Source organism: Alosa pseudoharengus, unplaced genomic scaffold (assembly GCF_046254945.1).
Source record: "Alosa pseudoharengus isolate Yale_2024_CS ecotype anadromous, Long Island Sound unplaced genomic scaffold, YU_APseudo_1.1 YU_APseudo_1.1_scf_8, whole genome shotgun sequence".
NCBI classification, from domain to species: Eukaryota; Metazoa; Chordata; class Actinopteri; order Clupeiformes; family Clupeidae; genus Alosa; species Alosa pseudoharengus.
This window is the reverse complement of record NW_027468870.1, coordinates 5,812,197-5,839,888: the sequence shown is the minus strand read 5'-3', so window position 1 is coordinate 5,839,888 and position 27,692 is coordinate 5,812,197. Positions and strand designations below refer to the sequence as shown.

The 27,692-nt window shown below is 41.0% G+C and overlaps 1 protein-coding gene across 2 annotated transcripts; it reads right to left on the bottom strand.

Annotated features, from left to right (window-relative positions):
* Positions 1–3,393: 3,393 nt before the first annotated feature.
* LOC143112385 (interleukin-1 receptor type 1-like) lies at positions 3,394–26,840 on the bottom strand. 2 transcript variants are annotated; one of them, XM_076274659.1, is made up of 11 exons: positions 26,783–26,840; positions 21,491–21,584; positions 20,901–21,087; positions 19,612–19,771; positions 12,618–12,768; positions 9,924–9,989; positions 9,692–9,812; positions 9,046–9,176; positions 7,881–8,024; positions 5,329–5,484; positions 3,394–4,283 (listed from the first exon to the last, which is right to left on the bottom strand). In XM_076274659.1, exons 2-11 carry the CDS (start codon positions 21,573–21,575, stop codon positions 3,787–3,789), a joined length of 1,698 nt encoding a protein of 565 aa, XP_076130774.1. In that variant the 5' UTR covers positions 21,576–21,584; positions 26,783–26,840; the 3' UTR covers positions 3,394–3,786. The 2 variants fall into 2 exon arrangements, with proteins under 2 accessions (XP_076130774.1, XP_076130775.1); XM_076274660.1 differs by lacking the exons at positions 20,901–21,087; positions 21,491–21,584; positions 26,783–26,840 and adding an exon at positions 20,219–20,746.
* Positions 26,841–27,692: the final 852 nt, after the last annotated feature.

Below are 27,692 nucleotides of genomic sequence, written 5' to 3'. Positions count from 1 at the left end.
TCTGCAAACAATCTACAGATAAACTATACTGACCTGCCTGGTACATTTCATAGCTTAAATACTTTATCAGAGATGTACTCAAAAGGTCACAACTGAACTTGTCAAGTGGTACTAAGTGGAGTCAAGTTCCTGACATTGTCAATGCATGCCCAGATTGCTTGATATTGCACTGTGCAACGGTGTTGATCAGGAAGGATCTTGACCGTTTGAGTTGGTTTTTAACTAACTGGGTACGTAGGCTACCGTGTAAGTGCTAAATGGTATATTAACGCCAAAGGGATCAATTCATTTTTCATTGTGTTGTTACAGTAGGTGATACACGGGCCAACGTTCCCAGGTAGCATTCTGACGTTGGCCCAACGTTAAATTTGGTTGGCTAGGTTGGGCTGATGCAACGTATGCCCAACGTTGGTGGAGTTGGCTGTGTTTGGCTGACCTATGCAACGTATGCCCAACGTTGGTGGAGTTGGCTGTGTTTGGCTGACCTATGCAACGTATGCCCAACGTTGGTGGAGTTGGCTGTGTTTGGCTGACCTATGCAACGTATGCCCAACGTTGGTGGAGTTGGCTGTGTTTGGCTGACCCATACAACGTATGCCCAACGTACAATAACATATAATAATAATAATAATGATTAGTTTTATTTGTATAGCACCTTCCATACACAGAATGCAGCTCAAAGTGATTTGTGATGTGATTTAACACAATTATATAAATAATTAAATAAGAATAATAATAAAAATACAATTTCCTTCGTCCTTCAGCCATTCCTCTTCATTGCTGTGGCTGTTTATAATCCAATCAGCAACATATCAGAAACATGTATGACTTGTGATAGAGTAGCAACGGCTTTGCTAACAAATGCTTAGGCCTTGATGTGGACTCTAAGCATCAGCCTTAGTATGTTCTTAGTATTTGTTGTGATTACATGAATTTATATACAGACGTTTAAGGAACACAACAATCGGAAGATTCAGTTTGTCTGTTGTGTTGTATCTAAATGCAAATTAACAACAGACCATATCAAAATCTTAAAATTTGGGGTAAGGTTGGTAAAGCCTATTCAAGTTTAAGTTTGCATATGTAATGTTGGTCTATGGTCATGCTTAATGAACAACGTCAACACAAATACAATTGTTATACTATGTAAAGCAGGGGTCTCAAATGAGCTGGAGGGCCACTTCTGCCAACGTCATCTGATTGGAGGGCCACGTCCAAAAAAAGAATGGCTATTTCTAATAGTACACAAATCTTTTTAGACACCTGTGCTAGCAACCTTAGCTTATAGATAAAATAATGATAAAATAAATATTAATACAAATCATAAAAACAGGTATGTGTGTGTTTCACACCAGATAAAAATATTTTCCTCTCATAACTTATTTAAACAAACTTTAGGTGGCAGGGTTAAGAAAACATTTTCATAGATATATACACTAGATGTCGCCTTGACTACTGCTGTTCATTGGAACGAATGCGTCAATCGAGACGCCATCTTGCTTCAGTGATCCACTCCTCTATAATGCATTAGCGTCAATCTGGGCAAAGATCTAGCGAAAATAAAATCACCATAAATCGTCAAAATCTCAAGCAATTATCTAGTTTTTTGGGTTGTTCCAACTCAGGCGTGTATTTATGGTTGAGTCTAGAGAAAACTAAGCTTAAGACGATAATAAAGATACATTTTACCCGTCTAGCCCCATAGACTCCCATTCATTCTGCACTAGCTAGCGGCGGCCCCTAGAGGAACAATGAGTAAACTGCAACCAGGTTCGATACAATGAAAGTAAACAGGCTCTTCGTAGACAGGCTCTGGTTGAGGCCACATACCCCTCGTCTCATTTACTCATGTAAGTTGTAATCTCACCAGAAGTTGCTGTAGATCTGTAGAACATTTACCTCTGCTACTACATAGGCTACGCCAGTCGTTACTTTTATAATCATGGGTCAGTGCCATGGGCAAACGAGATGTAGCTGAATTCATAAATGACAAAGCCATGAGAAAGGTGATTTTCTTACGTTTCAACAACAAAGAAGCCGATCTGCCATCATTGTGAGAAGTTCCCAAATTTGTCGCTAATCGCTAAAAAGGTTTTCTATCGCTGGGGATGGCCAAACGTCGCTAAATAGGTAACGCTGACAATACAGGAGAACTAGTTTAGCGCTTCAGATCCCTGTACCAAGATGGCGGCGGTGTTGACGCATGCTGAGAAGCAGAAGGCGACATCTAGTGTATATATCTATGCAACGTTTTGAGCAACATTGCAGGGCAACCACATAACTGGTTCCATGTGTTCCAATTGGATGATGAAAGTTCTCAAGAAACTGATGATGAAAGTTCTTAAGAAACTAGAGGTTGGTTGTGTTGTGTGTGTGAGCAACCTACACGTTACTCATTACACATCTTGCGCTGGATCATCTTCCTGAAACTCAATATTCTGATCACAAGAAGTCTGGACAAAATACTCCAGTCAGAGGCTACATTCATTTTTTTTCTATGATGTCATAACATCACCGAAAGTATTGTTTTTTTTACCAAAAACCCATACACACAAACATATATTTGAAATTAATTTTCACAATATATTTTTGAAATATGTGTAAATTTCAATCATTTATTTTTGACACTTATATTGAATATAAAACAAATATATTGAATATAAAAACATACGTTTTCTATATTAATATTTGACAGTATTTTTAAATCCAATAAAATATATTTTTCTGTATTCATATTTGACAGTATTTTTAAATCCAATAAACTGAGAAACAAAATTAAATCGCTAAGATAATCGCATCCAATGTTGGCATGGTTATTCCGTCACGATACGCCAGAAGAGGAGAAAATCACCGTTTTAAGTAAATTGTCACGCTAATGTGTTGAATCTTCACCTAAATAAAGTCAGGGTTTAACAGTCAAAATTTATGTTTTCCCATGAAATTTGTTCACAATATGAAAGTGTAGACTGGGTCACATATAGTATATAAGTATAAGTAAATATTCTCTTTTGATCCCGTGAGGTAAATTTGGTCTGTGCATTTATCCCAATCCGTGAATTAGTGAAACACACAGCACACAGTGAACACACAGGTGAAGCACACACACTAACCCCGGAGCCGTGAGCTGCCTCCTACAGCGGCGCTCGGGGAGCAGTGAGGGGTTAGGTGCCTTGCTCAAGGGCACTTCAGCCATGGATGTGGGCATACGAGAGCAGTGCTCAACCACTTTCCCCGCCCACATTTTTCCTACTGGTCAGGGATCGAACCGGCAACCCTTCGGTTACAAGCCCGTAGCCCTAACCAGTAGGCCACGGCTGCCCCGTTAATCATATTAAGCAAGCATTTAAAAAATAAATAAATACATAAATAAAAATGCAGTAAAACAACAAAGAGGAAAGAGAAAAAAAACAGATTTATAAAGTAAAAAGTGGTTGTGATTGATCATACCAAACATAGCTAGCAGAGGGCATGACTCTTAATTATACTAGCAGAATGTCTGAAAGGATATTGATAGAATTCCAAACATTACTAAGATGGCAGGGAGTAACTCCGCACTTGAAATGGGTGTCATCAACCTCTGGATACATTTCTTACAGTCTTGATTGTGACAAATGCCTATAAAGTATTTTGATACAAAATATGCAGCCTTTTTCTTCAACCTAATAAAGTACAAATGACAAAATACTATTTTGAATTTAAATACATGCATCATAAATACTGCCTATGTGTTGTGACTACGCCTGTTCTTCTCATGCACTGGATGTGTTGTGACTACGCCTGTTCTTCTCATGCACTGGATGTGTTGTGACTAGGTCTCTGGGCAACTGGCATCAGGTATCTCAGCTCCTTCCAGAATCTTCTATTGGAGTATGCTTGTGTATGTTTGGTCCAGCGAAGCGTTCGTTTGGAGTGTGTGTGAGTTTGGAGCGACAGTGGGAGGCTGTTTCCTGTGGAACTCTCGCCCGTCTGGACGATGATGACTTTGGGCCCCGAGCATATCAGGGCCTCGTAGACCCCCACACTCCACTCGAAGTGCTCACTGCCCGCTGCCCGGGGCACCAGGTGGGCGTCCGCGAGTGTGTGTGTGTCCAGCAGCATGGGTGTGTCTGTGCGAGTGGCTGGTTGCGCCAACAGGCTTATGCGTGTTTCTGTGTGGGTGGCCGTTTGCACATGTGTGTTGGTCTTGGTCTCCGCACCCGTGTTAGTGTCAGTCTGGGTTTCATCCAGCACTATGATAAACCTGCGGCTTCTCTTCAGAGCATCCTCAATCACATCAAACACCTCTGTAAAGGACCATGACAGTGGATCTGGTTACAGTCAGTCTTAATTACTCGCATTAGTAGTTAATTTTATTAATTATTAAATTAATATTAATGAAGAAAAGAGGGTTAATTGCAATGCAAATGGTCATTATTAGTAGTAATGTTTACATTAGTAATGTAAAGTGAATGTTAAGCATCATGCAATAGTCCATTTAACAAGCAGCCTCAGTTGATTATCAATCAATGCTACAGAGTTTTTAAAATTAGTACAGTAGTTGGTTAAGGCTCAGTGCCAAAAGTTTATGGACGTCACATGCCTTGATGAAGTAATAGTAATATAGAACATAATGAGGGGACAGGAAGTCAGATCAAACACTTGGAAAGGGTTGACAGGAAGTTAGATAAATCACGTGCAAAAGATTGACCGATAAAACCTAATGAAAGGGTTCAGTCAGATATGACACAGTTAAGATGAGCCAGGTTGTAAAGAATTGGCTGAAATGAGGCCTTTGCCATGAACAGGGAGAGTGAGAGGGGTTTAGGGCAGGTATCACTGCATCGATAACTTCCTCTGGCACCTGGAGATAACTTCATCTGCAGACAGAGAGGGCACACTATTCTAAAAAAACAATATCACATCCTAGCACAAAAACTGCTGACACTTCATTTCAATACCATCACACCTCTATCAGGAAAGGGGAAAAAATGAACATGCACAAATGGCCTCGCTCACTCAACTTGGCCGCAGAGTGACCGTATTCATTTCTTGGCAATGCTGAAACACCGATAACTAATGTCGGAAATGTTTTTGGAGTGGAGATTAAAAATTGAAAATGGAAAAACATGAATGAAAACTCAGTTAGTTTGTAGCGGAACTGTTGTATTAGATGGAATATGACAGTCACACTCATGTGATTGGTAAATGATGTCCCCTTGCTCTTGTGATTGGTAATGATGTCCTCACAGATATAATATGGCCAAAGGCCTTTACCAAACCCATGAGCATGAGTGCCAATTACGGCATATGTTATGAGCGTGTTTGCTTGTGTATGCATTTTAAGCGTACCATCGCCTGGATTGTCGTCCCGGCCTCTGATGAACAGCTTGTAGCCGTGCTTATTCTCCAGAACCTCAGGAAGAACCCGCAGAGCAAAAGTCAATGCCATGGAATCACCCTGTCCCTCACAAGGGTAACTAACATATGCATCATATTGCTTACCATCTGTGAGGGGAAAAGACAGAGAGAGAGAGACAGAGAGAGAGAGAGAGAGAAAGATAAAGGAAGAGAGGGATATAAAAAGTCAGCGAAAGGCAGCGGTAGCACCAGAATTCCTCTAGCACACACGAGTGCCATGGCAGTAGAAAATGACATCGTTTTACACAAGCAGGGTAGCCTGGCGAGCCAGACCCACATTAAAATGTAGGGTCTGGGCACTCACCGGTCGCAGTGCTCAGTCCGAGGGGCGGGATAATCAGTTGTCTTTCAAATTCCCTCTGCACGCAATAGGACGCAATAGGATATTTGTTTTCAAGTAGCAGGGAATTCAAGCCAAACCGTTGCAACTCTGCCATCAATCATTATGTTAAGCCCACCAAACGACTCTATACACGATTCCAATGTCCTGATTAAGTTTCGATTTCTGGAGCTCACAAGCCAACGGAGAGTTGCTAGACTAGCCCTGGCAGCAAATGTAATTTGCTGCCGCTAGGGGCGCGTCTAGATTTTTAGGCTACAAGCAGGGTGGAGAATGGTGGGTGCAGAGGTGTGTGTGGAGGTGGGGGGTGCAGGATCATCAAACTTAGGTGGGTGGGACTAGGGGAGGGGGGGGGGGGTTCCTGTTTGGGTCACCATTGATGACTACACCAGAACCAGCATTAGTGTGGGTGAAGGGTCGGGCTGGGTTGGGTTACAGGCACCACGTCAGAGGCAGATCGCTCTGTATTAGTAGAGCAGTTAGCTTATCAGAGGCAGATCGCTCTGTATCAGTAGAGCAGTTAGGTTATCAGAGGCAGATCGCTCTGTATCAGTAGAGCCGTTAGGTTATCAGAGGCCGATCGCTCTGTATCAGTAGAGCCGTTAGGTTATCAGAGGCAGATCGCTCTGTATCAGTAGAGCAGTTAGGTTATCAGAGGCAGATCGCTCTGTATTAGTAGAGCCGTTAGGTTATCAGAGGCAGATCACTCTGTATCAGTAGAGCAGTTAGGTTATCAGAGGCAGATCACTCTGTATTAGTAGAGCCGTTAGGTTGGGTTAAATGCACCATGTCAGAGGCAGATCACTGTATCAGTAGAGCAGTTAGGTCATCAGAGGCAGATAGCTCTGTATTAGTGGAGCAGCTAGGTTTGGTTAAATACACCATATCAGAGGCAGATTGCTCTGTATCAGTAGAGCCGTTAGGTTATCAGAGGCAGATCGCTCTGTATCAGTAGAGCCGTTAGGCAGGATTACATGCACCATGTCAGCGGCAGATCATGCAGACAGAGTCTGGGGTAGTGCAGTGCAGATTCCTGCTACAGAAGAGAAAGAGACACCAGGTTACAAAGCACACATGCATACGTGACTCCGGTGCTTTCCAATGAGTCTACATCATGACATGTAACATAACATAACATGTTGTCATCATATCATTAGAGCCTGTTATGATGACATCACCATCTGTCATGATGATGGACTTGATTAGAATAACTATGTTATATGTGACATTATTACGAGTATTAGGGCCACACACAAAGAAATCTTTTTTTTTTGCCATGACGAGATTAAACTCGACATGTCGAGAATAAAGTTAACACATCATGTCGACTTTAATCTCGACATTTCATCTTGACATGTCCATCAAAACTAGTTTGGAGAGAGAACAAACGCTCCAAAGTAGCTGCCACTGAATCGGACAGTCAGTCACAGACTCAATCAGTTGGCCGACGACTCAAAATGAAGCCTTGTGTAGTCTAGATGATTTGGTGAAATTGTACCTCAGAATTGGGGTTAGCAACGACTAGGCTTTATTAACTAGTTTTGAATGTCAAGAAAAAAGACAGAATGTCGAGATTAAAGTTGACCTGATATTCCAACTTTATTCCCAAAATTTCGAGTTTAATTCGAGTCAACATGTCGACTTTAATCTCGTCATGGCAAAAAATTAGGGCTGTCAATCGATTCAAAACATTTATCTAATTAATTACATACTCTGTGATTAATTAATCTAAATTAATTGCATATATAATTTTTGCTGTGAAAGTATTTTAAATATTTAAATTCAAATGAATCATTGAATAATCAGCATTAGTGACATTAAAGTTAAAAAACTCTTTTATTATTATTTTCACTGTTCAAATAATTGCCATAATAATCTATGATATGACCTAATATGCGGAGGAAATGAATTCAAAGTGCTTCAAATTCAAATAAATTCAAAATAAAGTGCTTCGGGAAGAAGTTTTTTTTTCACATACAAGGCATTTCAGGCCAAATATATAACCTAGGGGACACAATGAAAATAAATTAACACTCCCCTCAATGTCAACACTTATTTCTTTGCATTGATGTGCGACTATAGAGTTGATGAACTCCGGGTTCGTCAACTCTATAGGTCCTCAAAGGGTAACACACACACTCACCACTGTGTTTGGGCCGTCCAATGCAGTGGCTGCGGTAGAACAACACTAGGTCCACTTTGAAGAACCAGCAAAGCAGCAGGCACACCATCACCAGTCCACTGAGACACACCAACGCAATCAGCCAGTAAAAGTGTCTGTGATTGGCTGTGGAGGAGGAAGGAACACACAATCAGCCAGTTAAAGGGTGCATGATTGGCTGTGGAGGAGGAAGGAACACAGAGCTATTGGTAAAGTAAAAGTAGGTTACCAATTTCCCCCCCTTTTGTTGGAAAATGTGAAAATAAAGATACTTCTAAATAATATTTAATTGATGAACTTTACATTTTTCAGTAGCGCAAAGTGTGTAGATGTGAACAAAATCTGGTTTGGCTCAACATGGCACAACTTCAATACACATGTTTAATAAACAAACAGTATACATTACTTGTAATGACCTAGTAAGGTGAAATAGGAATTCTCAGTAGTGTAAGTGCACTACGTTAAGTAAGCATTTGCTAGCACAACTTGCCATTCCTATTCCAGATTAGGGTAACACTTTAGAATAACATGTGCTTATAGGTAACAGTGCATAATAAGCAATTAATAAGCATTACTAACAGTTAGTTAACTATTGTTATCCTTAAATAACATTAACTAACTGTTAACATGCATCTTGTAAGTGTTAATAAGCAGCCTTTTAAGTTACTTACAAGCACATTTGTTTACAGTTAACATGCAGCTTGTAAGTGTTAACAAGCAGCTTGTTAATGCTTGTTAATGGTGTATAAGACAAAGAGGTTGATAACTAATACGCTTATAAGACCTTTCTTACCTATTTGTAGTAAATTTTGCAGCCCCCCAATCTTAAGCGATGACCATGTAGCCTATAGTTCCACAAGCCCACCCTTCTATATATCTACTGTATCTATCTAGCTTGGTTTAGCTGTGAGAAATGCACCTTCAAGATTGCTGCAGCGAGCAGGAATTGAACCCGGGTCTCTTGCATCATAGAGTGACCTGCTACTTACTGAGCTGCATTCCTCATTTCAGTAGAGCTGTAGCCTGTGTATATGTGTATTGTCAAGTAGAGATATATTGTCTGTGTTACCTTACACTGTACAACTTCTTTGTTATGGTAAAAGTGTAAGATGAGTGTAGTGTGTGTGTGTGTGTGTGTGTGTGTTACCTTGCACAAGCACTACTGTACTTTTGACATCGCCCATGTTATTTTGAGCAGTGCAAACAAATGGGACGTTGAGAAACTTTGGTTGAACCTTGTAGATGGTCAGAGTGTTCACATATGTTTTTCTGAAGTCTCTGTAAGACAAACATCCATACAAATTTAACCCCCCTCTCCTTGTCCCATGTATACAAATCCACACTATTCCGTTTTAAACTAAAGCAGTCTCCCTCCATCAAAAAGACACACCCCACAGCCATTTGCACAAGTCAAAATGTCAAAACGTTAAAATAGCCTCCTGCATAAAATTTACATTCATTCATAGCAGACACTTTTATCCAAAGCGACTTATTATGTAAATTATATTACAAGGGCTATTGTTGTCCCCAGGGCAACTTGGGGTTAAGTGCCTTGCTCAAGGGCACAATGGTGGAAACCTGGTATTGAACCCACAACTTCTTCAGGCTACTTACTGCATGGTAGCTCAGCTCCTTAACCACTACGCTACCACTGCCCCATATGTAGGTAGCTGTAGCATTGTAGAATGCATTGTAAAATGGGGAATTTAATTGAACAACAGCTGCCAGCAAAGACAAGCTCTCTCTCTCTCACACACACACACACATACACACACACACACACACACACTCACACTTTACTGATGTTGAAGTCTGAGTCAGGATACAGGATGACAGTCTCATTCACTTGCCACCATATGTTAGTAACATCCTCTTCATCGCTAGTGGCCTCGCAACGCAAGTCTTGCCGAGAACCTAATACACACACACCACACACGTCAACACACACATTCCAGTGTACTTCAACATCACACAATGCAAATAATTCAGCAAACTGTCCATGGCCTGATCTTAACTGAGACTCACCCATGTCCACCACTCGTGTCTCGTTACCAGGGACTTTAATCAGCGGTTTCTTCGGTTCGTAAATCTCTACACACACACACACACACAGTTAAGATTACAGTATTAGAATAACTTAATAGTTTGGCTGCATGTTGCAGTAGTTCATGTGGATTGAGGGGCAATTTCGGGGCGCTATGTACTCCTGTGTGGATGAGGGGCCCAAGGGGCTCGAGGCGTTTCTGTCTGTCTGTCTTCTAGTGTTGTCACGATACCAAAATTATGACTTCGATACGATACCTGCCATAAATATCACGATGCTCGATACTAAAACGATACTACGGCGAAATCCTAAGATATCTGGAGAAGAAAGGACTCATACCTCCTCCAAGTGTATTGAGTCATTTGTGTTGAATTTGGTGCACTTTTGTAGTGTGTAGGTCAATTCTGGGTTCTAAACTTCCTACATAATTATTATTTTTTTATAGTCAGTAAAATAGTAGGCCTACTTTGTGTGATTAAGTCCTTTATTGTTTGTTATAGTTCATTTACATTGTGTTGTGGCAATAAAGTAGCTTTAAATAGCCAAACTAGGCTAGATCAAGGTCAGTGTTAAAATTACTGCATGCAAATCACTGAATGCTATGCAGAGGGGCCTAATCTTTAGGCCATCTGATGTACAGTATAGGCTACCCTAGGCCTTCCCGTGTTCATGGGATTTCTTTGACAGTTGCAAAGGGGAAAATGTGAGGATAGTCTTCTTTGTGCCCAGTGTACAAGTACGACGTTCCAACCACTCAGGTCTTCGTCAGATAGGCCTACACCATTACCTGTTGCAATATATCTGTGTGCATTCCTACATTACGTCTATTTCTTTGATAACATGATTTGCTACCACGTACTGTAACAATAAGCCGCTATTATTATTAGGACTCAACACGCTTTGGTGGTGTTATGCTGTGGGCTTTAATTAGCGCATTTCGGGTAGCCTATCCTACATCTGGGCAATAATTATTGAACAAATTGCAGTCTACATGCCATGACAAATATTACCAGTAGTAGGCTGCTACTGACCGAACATGAAATAGATCGTTTACAAGTTATGGTAATGTTATTCTGGCGTGAACATTGCGCTTTCATCGCGTTAGCACCCTTGATTACAGCTCGTTATGTCTCGTCAAAATGATTACAGCTCTGTCTCGTCAAAATTCATTGATGAAGGAAGGTTCGCTTTATCCCAGAGAACCATACTCGTTTCACTTAGGCTAGACTAAAACATAAGAGAAGAACTTGGCACTAACCATGTAGTCGTGTTTTCTATAGCATATTCGTTAACCTGTCGTTCTTTGAACTCTTTAAAAATGTTGGGATATATCTGCGAGGTGTTTAGCCAAGTTCCATGCGTAGCCTACTGCTTTTAAATGACTTTGTGTACCTGATGGCTTGCCTTCACGCGATGTATCCGAAATAGAAATAGCACACCTTTTGTTTTATCCACAAGGCCTAGAACTGTCGGCAAAGAACTATGTTGACGTTGGCTGCGCACTCACTCACTCAGAGCTGCCTGCTTGACACGCCCACTTGCCTAGATGCGTGCAAGGAGCAGTGGGAGCAGCAGTTGACACAGACACAGAACGTTATTATTTTAATAAAGTATCGATTCTAAAAACGTCTGAAATCGTATCGTTTTTTGCGTGAAGGCATCGCGATACCTTTTTAGTATCGATACACCGTGCAACACTACTGTCTTCTGTTCTGTCTATTAGGCATTTTTCACATCCTATGGGATGTGCATTATTTAGACTTTCCCCCTGAAATTGCACTGTGCCTACTTCAGAGGCCACTGTTCCCACCAAGTTTGGCCTACCATCAAATGCTTGACCTCTGTAGAAAGCTTAGACCCTGCAGTGTTCTCTTTTTAAATGAGACCTATAGGTAGAATAATTTGACTATTTGTCAATCACTATGCACATTGTACATGAAAAGGGTCGTCACGTATGGATTCCCAAGAGTCCAAGCTTTGAAATGGTGAATAATATTACTACGCTACATAGCAATATGGTGCATACAATTGATTTAGAATGTTGGGGAAGGTGTGTGTGTGTGTGGGGGGGGGGTGTAAGTATGTGGGTGGTACACTGTCTCATAGTTCGTGGTGGCTTCTGGAGGGTTTGGTCTTGTACGTACCGTGCGGTGTTGGTACAATGGTGTAGTGATGGGATGTGATGTGTGTTGTGTGGTGATGTGTGTGGTGTACTGATGTGTGTGGTGTAGTGATGTGTGTGTGTGGTGTGGTGTAGTGTGTGGTGTAGTGATGTGTGTGGTGTTGTGATGATGTGTGTGGTGTAGTGTGTGGTGTAGTGATGTGTGTGGTATGGTGTAGTGATGTGTGGTGTGGTATAGTGTAGTGATGTGTGTGTGTGTGGTGTGGTGTGGTGTAGTGATGTGTGGTGTGGTATAGTGTAGTGATGTGTGTGTGTGGTGTGGTGTGGTGTGGTATAGTGTAGTGATGTGTGTGTGTGGTGTGGTATAGTGTAGTGATGTGTGTGGTGTGGTGATGTGATGTGATGTGATGTGTGTGTGTGTGGTGTGGTGATGTGTGTGGTGTAGTGATGTGATATGTGTGTGTGGTGTGGTGATGTGTGTGGTGTAGTGATGTGTGTGGTGTGGTGATGTGATGTGATGTGTGGTGTGGTTGGAGTTCTGGTAGGACGGTACCTTGAAGAATGAGCTGGGTGGTGCGGGCAGATGTGTAGTTGTTGCCCTCGTAGGTGAAGTTTAGTACACAGGTGTAATTTCCTGCATCTGTCTGTTTCAATTGTAGAAACTCTAGCTCCATACTGTCTGCTCTCTCCAAACGCTTACATTCCTATAGCATGGACACACACATGCACATGCACGCACACACACGCACACATACACACGCACACGCACACACACACACAAGCACACAGAGTTCCCAGTAAAGATAAAAGGCACGGCTGAAGTGCCCTTGAGCAAGGCACCTAACCCCTCACTGCTCCCCGAGCGCCGCTGTTGATGCAGGCAGCTCACTGCGTCGGGATTAGTGTGTCCTTCACCTCACTGTGTGTTCACTGTGTGCTGAGTGTGTTTCACTAATTCACGGATTGGGATAAATGCAGAGACCAAATTTCCCTCACGGGATCAAAAGAGTATATATACTTTTTTTTTTTTAAAGTATATTTTTTTGGGCTTTTTGCCTTTATTTGGACAGGACAGTGGAGAGTGAGACAGGAAGCAAGTGGGAGAGAGAGATGGGGTGGGATCGGGAAATGACCGCAGGTCGGACTCAAACCTGGGTCCCCGTGGGCACTCGGACCCGTATATGGTACGGGCGCTAGAGAGAGAGCCTTCGCCTTGTGCCAACCCTCCTCTGCCACGTTTCCGATGCCACTCATCCTGGTCCCGCCACACAGTCGCCCCCCCCCCCCCCCTTGACCCAGACGCCCTCCTCCGCCGATCTCAACAACCTCCACCCTGGTCATCGGCAGTTCCATGGTCAGAGACCTCCACATTCCCCCTTCACCTAGCGGTCCCTCCAATGTCTACTGCTTCTCTGGTGCCAAGGTCCGTGACATCCAGCACAAACTCCCAAGCATCCTTGGCTGCCACACCAAGGTCAACAACATCATCGTGCATGTGGGCACCAACGACATCAGAGAGGCGGTCAGTAGCATTGCAGGAAAACTACACAACTTGCATAGCTTGCATAGGCAGAACATACAGTGTTGCAGAACTGTTTGGATTTACATACTAAGTTGGTTCAATATTGCAAAAAAACTCATCTATATTATATTTTACCACGTCTGTTCACGGACCACTTGGGATAGCTTGCGGACCACCAGTGGTCCCCGAACCACACTTTGAGAAACACCGATGTAGCTCACCATAGCCGTTGGCTTGATTGTTAAAAATATTATATGGGTCGCAACTTAATAAACATAGGAAATTGTGGGTCCCAAAGCCAGATCAGTTAAGAACCACTGATATATATGGTATATATGAAGACCTCCTTTCCAAAACTTTTTATCCACCATTTTAATGCATTTTCATAAATAATTTTTTCCAAGTAATTTCAGTGGAACTGTAATTGAGTTGTTGTCTCAGTAATATAATAATAATAACTAGACTGCATTTCCGGTGGGAACTGCGAAAGTGTGCTTGCCCTGGTCCGGTCACCAACGTGAGCAGACAGTGGCATACGCTATGCTGAACCTGGCTTGATCCAAGCATTCTAACAGTGTCTTTCAGTGTTGGAGCAGTGGCAATACCTCAAAAGCTCTATTCAACTATTGCCTTGCAGGGTGAATGCGGTTCGTTGGATTTTACCTGTGGCCTGCCTTCGAATTTAGCTTCTATGACTAAAATCAAATCAATAAAATAAAACAACAGCAGTGATTGGCTGAAAAAATAAATAATGTCACGCGTCTTGCACCTCTCAAACTGGGCTATCAGGTAACCTAGAGAAACATTTGAAATTATGAAATATGACTAAGGCATTAAAATGCTGCTTGTTTGTCAGGATACTTTTTCACTGATTTATTTTAAAAATATGAGCTATGAGTGTGAATGTTATATATTCCATCCCCTAATTCTGTTTTACTGGTTTATTTGACAAATAATCTATATGGATTTGCTCTATAAAGACCATATGTCTGTTTGGGATTGTTTTGAGAGCCTATTGATGTATCTCAGAATAAAGGAATGTCCACAACATTAGTGATGTTTTTTGTGTGTGTGTGAATGTATTTTACTTAACTCGTTGAATGTAGCTGGATACTCATGAACGCATGTCTCTAATAGCCACAATAGGAGTAATTTTAGCAACACAGTATTTTGTGTGGCCCATAACGACCCAGTGGATCATGAAAACGTGCCAAAATTCACATTCCTTGCTTGTTGTTGGTACATTAATCCCATTCAGATTGCCACTTATCTGTGATGTAAGAGTTCAGTATAGGTTTAAGGTCTGGGGCAGGATATGACATTCTGTGACTTCTTCATTGAGGGCTTGCTTAGCAGCACTGTCCACTTTCTCATTTCCCTTCAGACCAACATGGCCTGGGACCCAGCAAAAAACTACACTCAAGTTCTGGTTCTTTAGATGTTCTAGTTGATCAAGCTCAGCTTTGGTTGTACTTTTTGCGTGACATTAAAGCCTACTGGAAAGATTTTTAATTGCAATTTAATTGAATGCAATTTACTTTTACGATTAAATAAAATTAATTTATCCCTCTCACCCATAGTTTTCTATTTATTTACAAATATACATAGGCCTACTGTAATTACATTTATACATAGTTATTCTACTGATCTTTATACTATTCATCCTGCACATAAACTTATTCTTACTACTCTTAATGTTGTTTCTGCACTACAATGACACTGTTTCCACACTGCACATAGCTGTATGTTATGTACATATCTGTTATATATTTGTCATATTGAATATCCATATTTATTGTGTTTTATTATATTCTGTTAATACACTGCATATATCTATATTATTATTTCTACTATTATAATGTTACTGCTACATCTACATAGCCTACATTATTCTACTTATTGTATGAGATAACTGCTAATACACTGCACATATTTATATTTAATTCATATTACTCTAAACCACGTTCTGTAAATCAACTGTATACTACTGTCTACACCAGTGTTTCCTAAAGTCTGGGTCGCAGGAGATTTTATTTGGGTCGCCAGCACAATTTATGTTGTGTTATAGTTAACTATTAACTACTACCATTTGTCATTTGATACCAGGAAAGCTAACAATTTTCTATTAGGATGTAGATTGTTAACTACCACAGTCACGGTTTTGTCATAAAAGCTCATGAAACTGGCGCATGAAACTGCAAGGGACATGAATCCGCCTGTTTGCAGGAACATTAATAGATACCAGCTCCTCAACTTTACCGATTCAAATCTAGTGACCGTGCTGTCAACTAAAGCAGACATCCATAGACCGGACATAAGGCCATTCAATTTGCATACAGTTTCGATTGCAGATGCAATCTTTAAAGTTAATAGCAACTTCCTCACATTCTTATTTCTGATTTAAAATGCATTATAGTCTACAATTTAAATGGGCATTTTAAACACTATTCCTCTTGTTTTCTACCTCGCTAACTCCAAAGTAAAGGCGCATTCTTCCGGCTATTGCGCAAACGCCTCTTGTTCTGATATAACGACTATACAATATAATATAATACAACAATACAATATAACGACTTGAGTTATTTGCTATTTACATTGGAATTGACGTCCACAGTGTTATGGACCCATTTGTCTGCAACGCAACTTAGCCTACAACATTTTTAGAAATACAGGAACAGTTTACTATGGTGACGAATGACCACTGCACAACATGCGAAAATTTCCCCTACTCTCGGATGTGCATTAAAACGTATCTTTTCAGTAGTCATTTCCAACTTTTCACGCTGATGGTGCTCAAAATGCAACACAACCGTGTTCAAAGCAGGGATCCTATAGCAATGTATGGTTGGGGGAGGCATAGAAAAGTTGGAGAACCTGTGGCCTAAAACAATATTGGTGGTTGCAGGGTAGATTTGAAGTGAAATGGGTCGCGATGGTCTGTCATTTTGAAAAAGTGGGTCGCCAGAAAAAAAGTTTGGGAAACACTGGTCTACACTGCACTATATTTCTTGACCTGTCTCTGTATGTTTCATCACCTTTCTATACTTTGCCTCACATTGCAACACAGCTCAGATCATCTTTGGTTGCTATGAAGGCCAGTTGTTCTAAATGGATGGTTGCTATGGCCAAAGGCCAGTTCTATCTCTGCTGTTGTCAAGCCGTTGTCAAGCGGGCATATCGTAGAATTCTGATTAACCTTATCTTATTTAAAACATCTCTATTTTACTTAGCCCACTTCCATACAGTGGGTCCCATTAAGAAGTGGCCACTTCATTCACCGTGATTACCGTGATTCACACAGCAGCATTATTAAATTAATCTGTCACCATACGCCTATGCCTACGTTTGCAAAGAAAACATTTTAATTTGATTCACATGAAACGTTACATTTCATGTACATGTTGACAATGAGTAGGCTGGTTTTGGTTGTTGGTGGTGTTATTGCATCCCTTAGTTATGCCTACAATGCAAGTTCCCTCGCGATTGGAAGCTCCTGTAGACAATAGTAGACGCATTTCAAAACATCGCGTTAGGAGTCCTTGCCACTTCTTTTAAGCTGTCACAGACGTAGGTGCTACTTTTAGGGCTAAAGTGCTTCGTGAATTACTGTTAGTAAAAAAAAATAGCAGTCCTAAAGTTACACGTGACGAAGTTACGAGTGCAAGCATCTCATATCAAATGACCATGGCATTACCTAAACAACATAAATCCCAATTAGCAACATACATCTCCTCCCTATAGCTAGCCACACAAGAAATGAATGATACTAAATCTCTGCTTAGCATGCTTCTCCGCTTAGCATTCTAATAACAGAAAGGGGAACATTTATGTTGACCACTACAACATGACTCATTATGTCTGTAACGTTAACTGTATAAAACACTTACTTTCATAAAGGACGCACACCATCCAGCACATGGAAACCGATATTTTAGGTTCTTGGCCACAAACTCAAAACGTGTCTCTCTGAAGCCCTGTTCTAGAATCTTTGCTCTGAAGGCTGTTGCTAGGCGACATCAAATAAACGAAATGATAGTCTTTCAGTATTAAATGTGTGAAACGTGTGATTCCGAATGGATGTGTGTGGTTTGCAATTAGGATAAACAAGAAATAACATTTCCAATAATTTCCCATGATAAATAACATAATATTTGCACCTTCCTTACTTGTGAATCTCACACCGTATTTCAAGTAGGCTACACTAGTGAAATGTAATACAACGCTGCCACCTAGCGTTCAGATAGGTAGGCTATTTAACATTAACGTGACGCTTGTTTATTCTTTCGTCAACTCCATGCTTTTAGGAAAACAATCTTCTTATCATAGTTCCCTCTTCAATGGCGATTACCAGCTCGTTTTTGTAACAGAGATAGCTGTTTATTGTCCCTAGGTTTACAGAAACACCTATTCATATTAATACAGGAAATCAAGTTAACGCTGCCGACCACTGCTTTGTCTATTACATGGCCCAGAATGCCTTGCATGTCTTTACAACAAAACAACACAGTAAAACCTAAATGCCCGTAAACATATGCATTTGCATACTTGTAACATTTTTAATAATACTCTCCCATCATGATATGTAACAATAATGAAAAATGTAATTTGAATACCGTCAATGTGAAAACAACTCTATTATGTAAGCTATATATAGCTACTGTTCTCCTTGCTATTTCAGTTCGTAAGTCCATACTATCCCATGGCAGAGCAAGGATTTCATGATTAGGCAAGGTTGCCTGGAGACATTGTGTCTGCTCTGGCATAGTGATAGAAGGTGAATGGTGAAAAGATGAATGGTGTGAGTTACCAAATACCTGTGGGTGGTTCGCCAAATGATGGAAACTTTTGGAATATTTCTTTTTTTTTTTTTGCCTATGCACCCTCACACTGGAGTCCCCAGTTCATATACAAAATTTGGTATCGATATGTGACAGTGTTCCTGAGATATGGACGACTTCCTGTTTCGGAGCTTCGCCGCCGATTTCGTTTGGCTGTGACGGGCAAACGCTTTCGAAAATCAAAAATCCTTCCACTAACATTTGTGAGGCTTGGTCGTAGGATAATGTACGTCAAGTTTCGTGGCGTAAGCACACTTAATTAATAATAAAACTTAAGAAGAACAATAAGTGTGCTGCTTTGCAGCAAGCACACTTAATAATAATAATAATAAGCTTTATTTGTATAGCACATTTCATACACAATGCAGCTCAAAGTGCTTTTATACTTGGAACATTTAACACAATAATAAAGAAGAAAATAATAATGATAATAATAATAATACTAATACTACTACTAATAATAATAAATTTTGAGGCTAACGCAGAAAGTTGTTGCGGTAGTATATATATATAGGCTTTGCTAACAAATGCTTAGGCCCTGAAGAATTAAAATCTAACAGCCCCGTTGATGCAGACTCTAAGCGGTACAAGCTCCACGACCAATTCAGAACGGTTCTGCGACCCACTTTTGGGTCCCAACTCACCAACTAAGAACCACTGGTGTATTTCACATTTTGTAACTATTGCAGTATGCAATTATTTACCAAATGTGGAAACATTAACTACATATTGTATTCACGCAGTTTATAACAATATATCATTCCTACATGTTCACTTGTGTACATGGCAGTTGAAAGTGTTTTGTGAGGTTAGTGCTTGCTGTGACTGAGAGTGTTTTGTGAGCTGTGACAGAGTGTTTTGTGAGGTTAGTGTTTTGTGAGCTGTGACAGAGTGTTTTGTGAGGTTAGTGTTTGCTGTGACTGAGCGTGTTTTGTGAGGTTAGTGTTTGCTGTGACTGAGCGTGTTTTGTGAGGTTAGTGTTTGCTGTAACTGAGCGTGTTTTGTGAGGTTAGTGTTTGCTGTGACAGAGTGTTTTGTGAGGTTAGTGTTTGCTATGACTGAGCGTGTTAAGTGAGGTTAGTGTTTGCTGTGACTGAGCGTGTTTTGTGAGGTTAGTGTTTGCTGTGACAGAGTGTTTTGTGAGGTTAGTGTTTGCTGTGACTGAGAGTGTGCTGGTGTTGTTTTACCTTCATCCAGGTGATGGAGGTGGGCGTGAACACCCTGGAGATGTGGCCCATCGCACAGTCTAGCCAAGCGTGTGTGTGTAGTCTCTCATCGACGTCACGATCTGCCTCGGGACAAGGCTGGCTGCCCACGTTGAGCCTTATCTTAATGGCATACTCAACACTGTGCACACACACACACACACACACACACACACACAAACACACCTTTCAGATTTTTCATTGTTTCTAAATCACAGTACAGTACAAGTATGCAAACCTGTGTGTGTTTGTAAGTAACATATCTGTATGTATCTGCGAATACATATGTGCATGAAATAATTACATACAGAATTTGCAGGTGACTAATTTGTGCGCTGAACAGTTTATATGAATGTGGTTGTGTAAGGGTGTAGGGCTGGGTGATAAAACGATAGCGATATGTATCGCAATAGACATGTAATCGATATCAATAAAAATAAATTCGATAGAACATTCTATAATCAAAAGCAACACACACCTCCCGCCTTACGTTGTCCATAAATAAATAGGCTAAATACCGGTATATTTTGCATTGTAGCTAGTAGGCTAGTATGTGCAACTCTACCATAGGCGATAGAAGTAGGCCTACCTCAACACAGACTCTCAATGAGTCCTTGCCCCGTGCACTCTCTCTTTCTCTCTCCCTCTCAACAGGCGCATCCCTCCTCAGCATCCACATGTAATCCAAACATTCACAATCGTGCAAGACGACTGGCTAAATTGCTATTAAATCTGGTTAGCATCATTAGTAGGCTGCACAAATTTGTTCAAAACTGTTGCATTCAAATTGACTGCTAAATTCTAATCATCTCAATCCAAATGGAAAAGTATTTTCCAAGACTCAAACGGGCCTGTCCCAACACGCGTAGGGGAACTGAACAGTCTAATCAGTAAGAATATGATAAACTAGCAAATTAAGCTACTTTGTTTACAATATTTCCAGGCTTCAACCAGTGCTACTTTTCATTCAGACTTATGTGCACATTTATTTATTTGAGTGTTTTTCATGATTGTGTTGCTATTTCTTTTCCCTGTTTGCTTTGATTGATAACTGAGGTGATTGAAATCAGAGGAAGGTTAAGTTTAAAATAAAAGTGTTTTTTTTCCTTCTGGTCCTTATCTGAAAAAGATTAAAAAGGAAAAAAATCAATAATTATCGATATCGACTGATATGAAATACTTATATCGTGATACAGTTTTCAGCCATATCGCCCAGCCCTATAAGGGTGCAAAACTGTGTGTGTGTGTGTGTGTGTGTGTATTCTGCACACCTGCACACATATACTCCGCTGTGTTCGGGTCGAGCAGGTAGGAACCACAGAGCGTTGTCCCTGAGCTCCGCCCCAGGAAGTGCGTCCAGCGGTGGTGCGTCCTCCCGCCTCCACGTCACATTGTACCCCGGCGCCCCAGGGCAGGCCAGCCGCATCGCATGGCCAGCCACGATGTTGAATATCTTTTCTAAACGTTAATTCCAAATGTTAGCTGTTTAATGCCCTACATAAAAAAAACTCTTTTTACATTTATTTTGGAGCTTTATGTTTTGATTTAGGTAGGAGGGGAATGAATGGCAGGTGTGTTCAGAGATGCAGTGTTAGGGCAGGTGTGGTCAGAGATGCAGTGTTGGGGCAGGTGTGGTCAGGGCAGGTGTGGTCAGAGGTGCAGTGTGAGGGCAGGTGTGGTCAGAGATGCAGTGTTAGGGCAGGTGTGGTCAGGGCAGGTGTGAGGGCAGGTGTGGTCAGAGATGCAGTGTGAGGGCAGGTGTGGTCAGATATGCAGTGTTAGGGCAGGTGTGGTCAGAGATGCAGTGTTAGGGCAGGTGTGGTCAGTGCAGCTGGTGTGAGTGTGCGGAGTCGGGTCTTACCTCCAGTGAGAACATGGGAGCGGAGCAGCATCAGCAGCCCCACCACCAACACATGCTCTGGCCCCCCCCTCCAGCTACGCGCCATGCCACACACCTGCCACACAGCAGACTGTTACTGGTGTATGTGTGTGTGTGTGTGTGTGTGTGTGTGTGTGTGTACTGGTGTGTCTGTGTCTGTGCTTCTGCATGAATCTGCATGTCATGTAGAGAGTAGCTATTAATATTACTAAAATATATATAACTAATGTGAGCAAAATCATAATAATAAACAAATTGCTTAATAAAATGACCACTACTGAAAGCAAACTAATGTAGCTCCAACAGCCATCATCATATAATGTTTTTGTGTTTTGTGCACTAGGGAGATGTTGTAATAGTCCTGTCCCCTACATACAGGCAATCACAGGCATTGTTTTTGTGTTTAGTGCACTAGGGAGATGTTGTAATAGTCCTGTCCCCTACATACAGGCAATCACAGGCATTGTTTTTGTGTTTTGTGCACTAGGGAGATGTTGTAATAGTCCTGTCCCCTACATACAGGCAATCACAGGCATTGTTTCTCCTGTCTATTCATGGGGTCATCACATGCGTTTTTAGGGGACAGGGCAACAGGTGTTTTCTACTGCAGAGTGATGCATAGGCCTTTTGCAATGGACATTGAAACCACCCTGCCCCCCTCTCACTCCCTCTCTCGTGAATTTGTGTGTACATTCATGTGTGCTGTGAGGTTTTTTTTTTCATAGTGTGAATTTGAAAGTATGTCAGGCCAGCCAAATGGTTGATCACGTGTCACGAAGCAACACTTGGTGGTTAAAATGTGGTATTTCAACCGGCATTTGTCCTAGTTTTAGACATTATTAGGTGAAACTTTTAGTAGGGACAAAATGATAGCTCATACCACACTCTCCCCTTGTGGCCCTCAATTGAATGGGTTAAGCGCTTTAACTCACCACTTCATCTATTTCGTTTGTTAATGTCTGAGGTGAAGATTTTGATCAAGAAATATAGGCCCCAGGATGAAACATATAGGTTTCCCTTTTAATACCTCTCTGAGCATACAAACTCATCAACTCATAGGCTACACACAATGCAGACATACTGTAACATATCACTGAACTGTGCACTGCTTTTTCATAATCAATCATGCACAAACACACACACGTGGGGTTCAAAAGAAGAGTCTCCCTGGCACGTTATTCGTCAGAGCAGGCTGCCTCAGGCTTGTTGTTTGCCATCGAGAGGGTGGGAGTGTGGTTTTCCGCTCAGTGAGTTTAGACTCCAGGCTCCCACATGGTTTCCACTGACATGAGGCCCTTTGACGTTAGAGGAACGGATACGCGAGGTCACCCTGGCCTGCAACTGTCAGAGAGCCTACTGACATCACTCTGGAGTAGGCCTACCTCATCAAGTCAATTGAAAAAATATAATGTCCGCAACACTGCTTTTGACTCCCAATAATTTAATCACAACAGGCAACATTTCGACCCCGCTGGGTCTTCTGTTGGCTGTTGTGCATTAAATAATTGGGAGTCAAAAGCAGTGTTGCGGACATTATATTTTTTCAATTGAGTATAGTTTTCTTTTGTCCTGCACCTGCCAGAAGGTGGGATGTGCACACAATAACTGTTTGCTGAACGTCGCTACCTCATAAAGTCAACATGAAACACAACTGCTCTTTTGAATCTAAAATAACAATTTGATTTTCTTTGTCACTGAGTATCAGGCACATAGCCAACGTGCTGGGTGGTCTTAAGCATTGCCCTTCACAACTCAGTAGGACAGCAATCCCATCTTTATTGTAAACAAAGACAGCAATCTCATCTTTATTGTAAAACAAGGGGCTTAAAAGCAGTTGTTTAGGCTGTTCAACAGGCTTGTCTGGGTTCACCCAAGCTTATTCTGCTGACAATCCCCCCCCCCAATCATGACAGTGAACAAAACTGGGTTAAGGTTTAGTTATTAAGATTTGGCATAACAGTATGTAGTTTGGTTTTAAAGCATACTTCCACTTTCAAAGAAATCACTGTTGTAACGTATACGTAATCTGTTGTAACTGTTCCCGCATATACAGGATACGTCAAATAAATTTCATCTTTTATTTTGGTCACTTAAAGGTGCAGTCAGCGATTTTATGCGATTTGTCACATTCAACAATCATCTCCCTACGACTGCTATCTGCCCATTCCGTGATTATAATGCAATCTGTCCCCCAAATAAAAACTAAACTATGCCTGGAGTTTCTCTGGAAACACTGAAAGGAGGGGTGAGCTACCTCTCTGGTGAGTTTGGTTTGAGCCTTGGTTAAAATATAATGTATGTTGTTTTGAACAAAAGCATCTGCTAATAAATTTGAATATAAACATAAACAATCGTGACTTCCTGCACAATCGCCGACTGCACCTTTAACCTTGCATGTAACACCACGCCTAGCCTATATAATGATACACCGTGGTGAAGTTCACAAAGTGGATATCCTTTGGACTTGGACTTGAAACTCAGCCTACATTCCATGACCCAGATCATGGTGAAGTCAATGTCTAATCTACACAAATGTGACAGCCTATGTCAAAAGAAAACAGCCTAATAATCAGGGCCGACTCTAGCCTACTATATAAAGGTGAGCTGGTAGAAATATTGGGAGGGCAAAGTGCAAGGGCATTTCAGATCAAAATGGACATAAACACACACAGCAGGTTAAAGGGACACCAGGCAAGCTTGATGCTTTTTCTCTATGAAACTCCCCCTCACTCGGTCTGAAGCCCTTTTCCTTTTCTTTGCATCTTCCGTCAAGGGTTTTTGCTGCTTCTTCGCCGGCTCTGCCATTATAAACACGTTTGCAACAATCGCTAGAGTTTCGTTAGCCTGCCTCTGTGCTGTATGCAGGATGTAAACTGATCCTGCTTCGGTCGGCAGATACGATACACTGAACTTGCAAGCGGGATATTCTTCCTACAGGCAGTAGGGGCGGGCGAGAGAGTCTTCATTCGCCCTGTAATGAGTCATTTAACCATATACCGACTTACGAAGATGATTAATTAACACGAAAACGTTGCCTGGTGTACCTTTAAGATGGGGCTTTAGGAGAGATAGACAACATTGAGTATGAATTTACACAAGGTTTCAATTACACAAGGTTTCAAAGAACAGAGTGTGCTTATAAAGTTTGGAGTAGCAATGTAACCTTAGGCTATATCAGCAATTTGAAGCTCAGCAGGTATCACTACAGAGACAGTTTTGGACATCATCTAAGCAGCCTAATTATTTGACTTTTTCAGGATTCTCTAGAACTAATTATCATTTCAACCAAGGCTACACACGAAAACCATGCAACAATCTACATGCCAAATAAAACACAGAAAACCATGCAACAACCTACATGCCAAATAAAACACAGAAAACCATACAACAATCTACATGCCAAATAAAACATATTAGGCTACAGTTAGGCTAGCTGTTTATTTTACAACTACACACAATTTCAAAGCTCTGGGTATATATATTTTTTCAAAACTCTACACACGAATGCAACTATTCCTCACACAAAATGCCTCATATTTCTGTTGCAAAATACAGCGGTCTCAGGCCCTCTGGGCTATAGGCCAGCTGTCTAGGCCAGGGGTTTTCAGAGTGGGTGACGCATGCTCAGGGGTGCCGCAGAATGGTCATTTAATGACAAAAAAAGATCTTAATGACATTAATTAATGACATTAATGACATTAAGCCATAATATCAATTTTAACAATTTTAAAATTAATTTCAATAATGTTAAATTGCTTTTAAGTGGAAGGAGCATTATTTTTTTTTCTTTGCAGCACAAACAACTACAGGGCTAACGTCAACAAGTCCGTCGTTTGTTATTGTGTTGACAGCAGATGGCGGAGCGCAGGACAGGTAGGCGCTATGGATACATTTTTAAAGAGAACAGACCTCGGGATCTGACCAGACAAAATCAGCAAAGAGAAGAGTGAGGCATTATAACGACTCCTAGTACCTCCAGTATGAGTTCACTTGGAGGTAACCAAGTGGTATGCCTGGTCTGCAGAGAAACGCTGGCTAATGCAGCCATGGTGCCAAGCAAGACACCAGAACAAAGACATTGAATATTTTAAAAGACTTAAAACACAGAATGCTACCAATACTAGCCTACTGACAAGTCTGCAGAGTTTTTTTTTAATTCAATGCACATTTATCTGCCCTGGAAATAGATTAGAGACCTATTTTCCCCACAAAAATGAGGAATTTGATTTTGTTCGAGATCCATTTCACTCTCTTGCCACTGAATCAGCGGCAAGATGCCAGTCACCAAGGGGACAGGATAGAGCTTGCTGAATTGCAAATGGACCACACACTCAAGTTGCAACACAGACTGTCTTTGGACACATTTTGGCTGCTACCTCTGTGAACGGGCTTCCTCCTCTCTCACATAGGCTACATAAAGAATAAACTGAGGCAAAGGCTGTCAGTTGAACAGGACCTCTGTGTTGCACTGTCCACAATCCCTCCTCGCATTGACAAATAGTCAGAGACAGGCACATGTGTCCCATTAAATTGATAAGTTGTCTGTGGAGACAATAGACTGTGGGTTTGTTCCTGATATGTCTTGTTACTGCCAGCCAATTTCTCAGTTATTACCAATTTTGGCTGTGATACAGTTGTGAGAGGGACAGAAGTCTGTTCATATTCTGTTCACATTTTTTTCAAAAGTTCTATTAAATGAGTTGAATTAAAGAGAGCTGGTTCATTTGAATAAAACATGAGATAAACCTCACCTTCTCATAGTGCCTATAATAAAAGCAGTTATACCCTATCCAACATATCACAAGGTTAAATAAAATGGCATGAAATACAAATATAGCACAAAGGAGGTTGAGAGTAAAAAGTAAAAAATAGGGGTGCCGTGAATGGAGCTCTGTTTAGGGATGCCGTGAGCCAGAGAAATTTGGAACCACTGGGCTACTAGCCTATTACACTCAAAGTTTCTAAGCTGGTTTGAGGCTGCATACTGCACAGATGCTACATAAATAATAATACAAAACATCTATCTGGGCCAAGAGCTGGCTCTGATTCAATTGTCACTTTCGATTTTCATCCGAAAACAGCGTTTCCCCGACTGTGGAGCTGCTGGATCGCGCAGCATAGTGTCAAAGTCAAGTTAGAAAGAAAACTCAAACTAGACTACAAATCGACAATCCACCTTTACCAAAAAAGCTATGAGATATCAGAAGCGGCATTACATGTTCTTAGCAAAACAATTATCCTTCATTAATGCATATTACGAGTGCAGCAGCTTACTTGATTCGCCGAATTCGTTCTGCTGTTGCAGGTAATGCCCCTCTTGACGTCGTCTAGCTTCGCCTGTTGTGTTTGAAGTTGAGCTGGGCCTCCAGGGGATAGCCTATCTCACTCACGACGCTACGTAGAGTAGGACGGAGTAGCCTATTAGGGCCATGACGAGATTAAACTCGACATGTCGACATTAAAGTCGACATTTCGAGAATAGCCTAAAGTGAAATATCATGTGAACTTTAATTTTTTTACTTCACATTTTTTGTTGCCTAGCCAATGTTCCCGGGTCTGGTGGAGCAACATAGGCTTTTAAATCAATACATAACAATTTATCTAAAAATACTTATCAGATGTTTACTTAGCTCAGATCATGTATGCTTTATATTTGCCATTACCCCATTTATGATAATATGAATGATTTTCGTTTCTGTGAGAAAATGAAGAAATTCAATTATAGCCTATCAGGTAGCCTATCCACTTTGTGGAATGTGGGCATAAACGAAGGTAGGCTACGAATTTGCAAATTGATAGGTGGGGGTGTCCTTTCAAAATCTGCCGGCACCCTTGAGCATTTTCTTTAAAATGGCATCACCACACGTACCCCTTTTTGATCATAGAAAATCGTCTAAATAGACAATAAATCATGTATGGTATCAAATTAAAGCTCTTCTCATCAAGGGCGTATAGGTTTGGTCACAGCTTTTTGGAATTCATATTAGGCTACTTTATATTGCTAATTATTTACAGTATTTTATGATCTGCGACTGCATAATTACTAACAAACATATTTAGTAATTTGAATACATCATATTGATATTTAAATTAGCCTATTAGGCTAGACACTTGTCTTTAATATTATCACATGGTGTGTAAATCTAATTGAGTCCCTGTCACTTTAAGAAGAACATGAACGCAA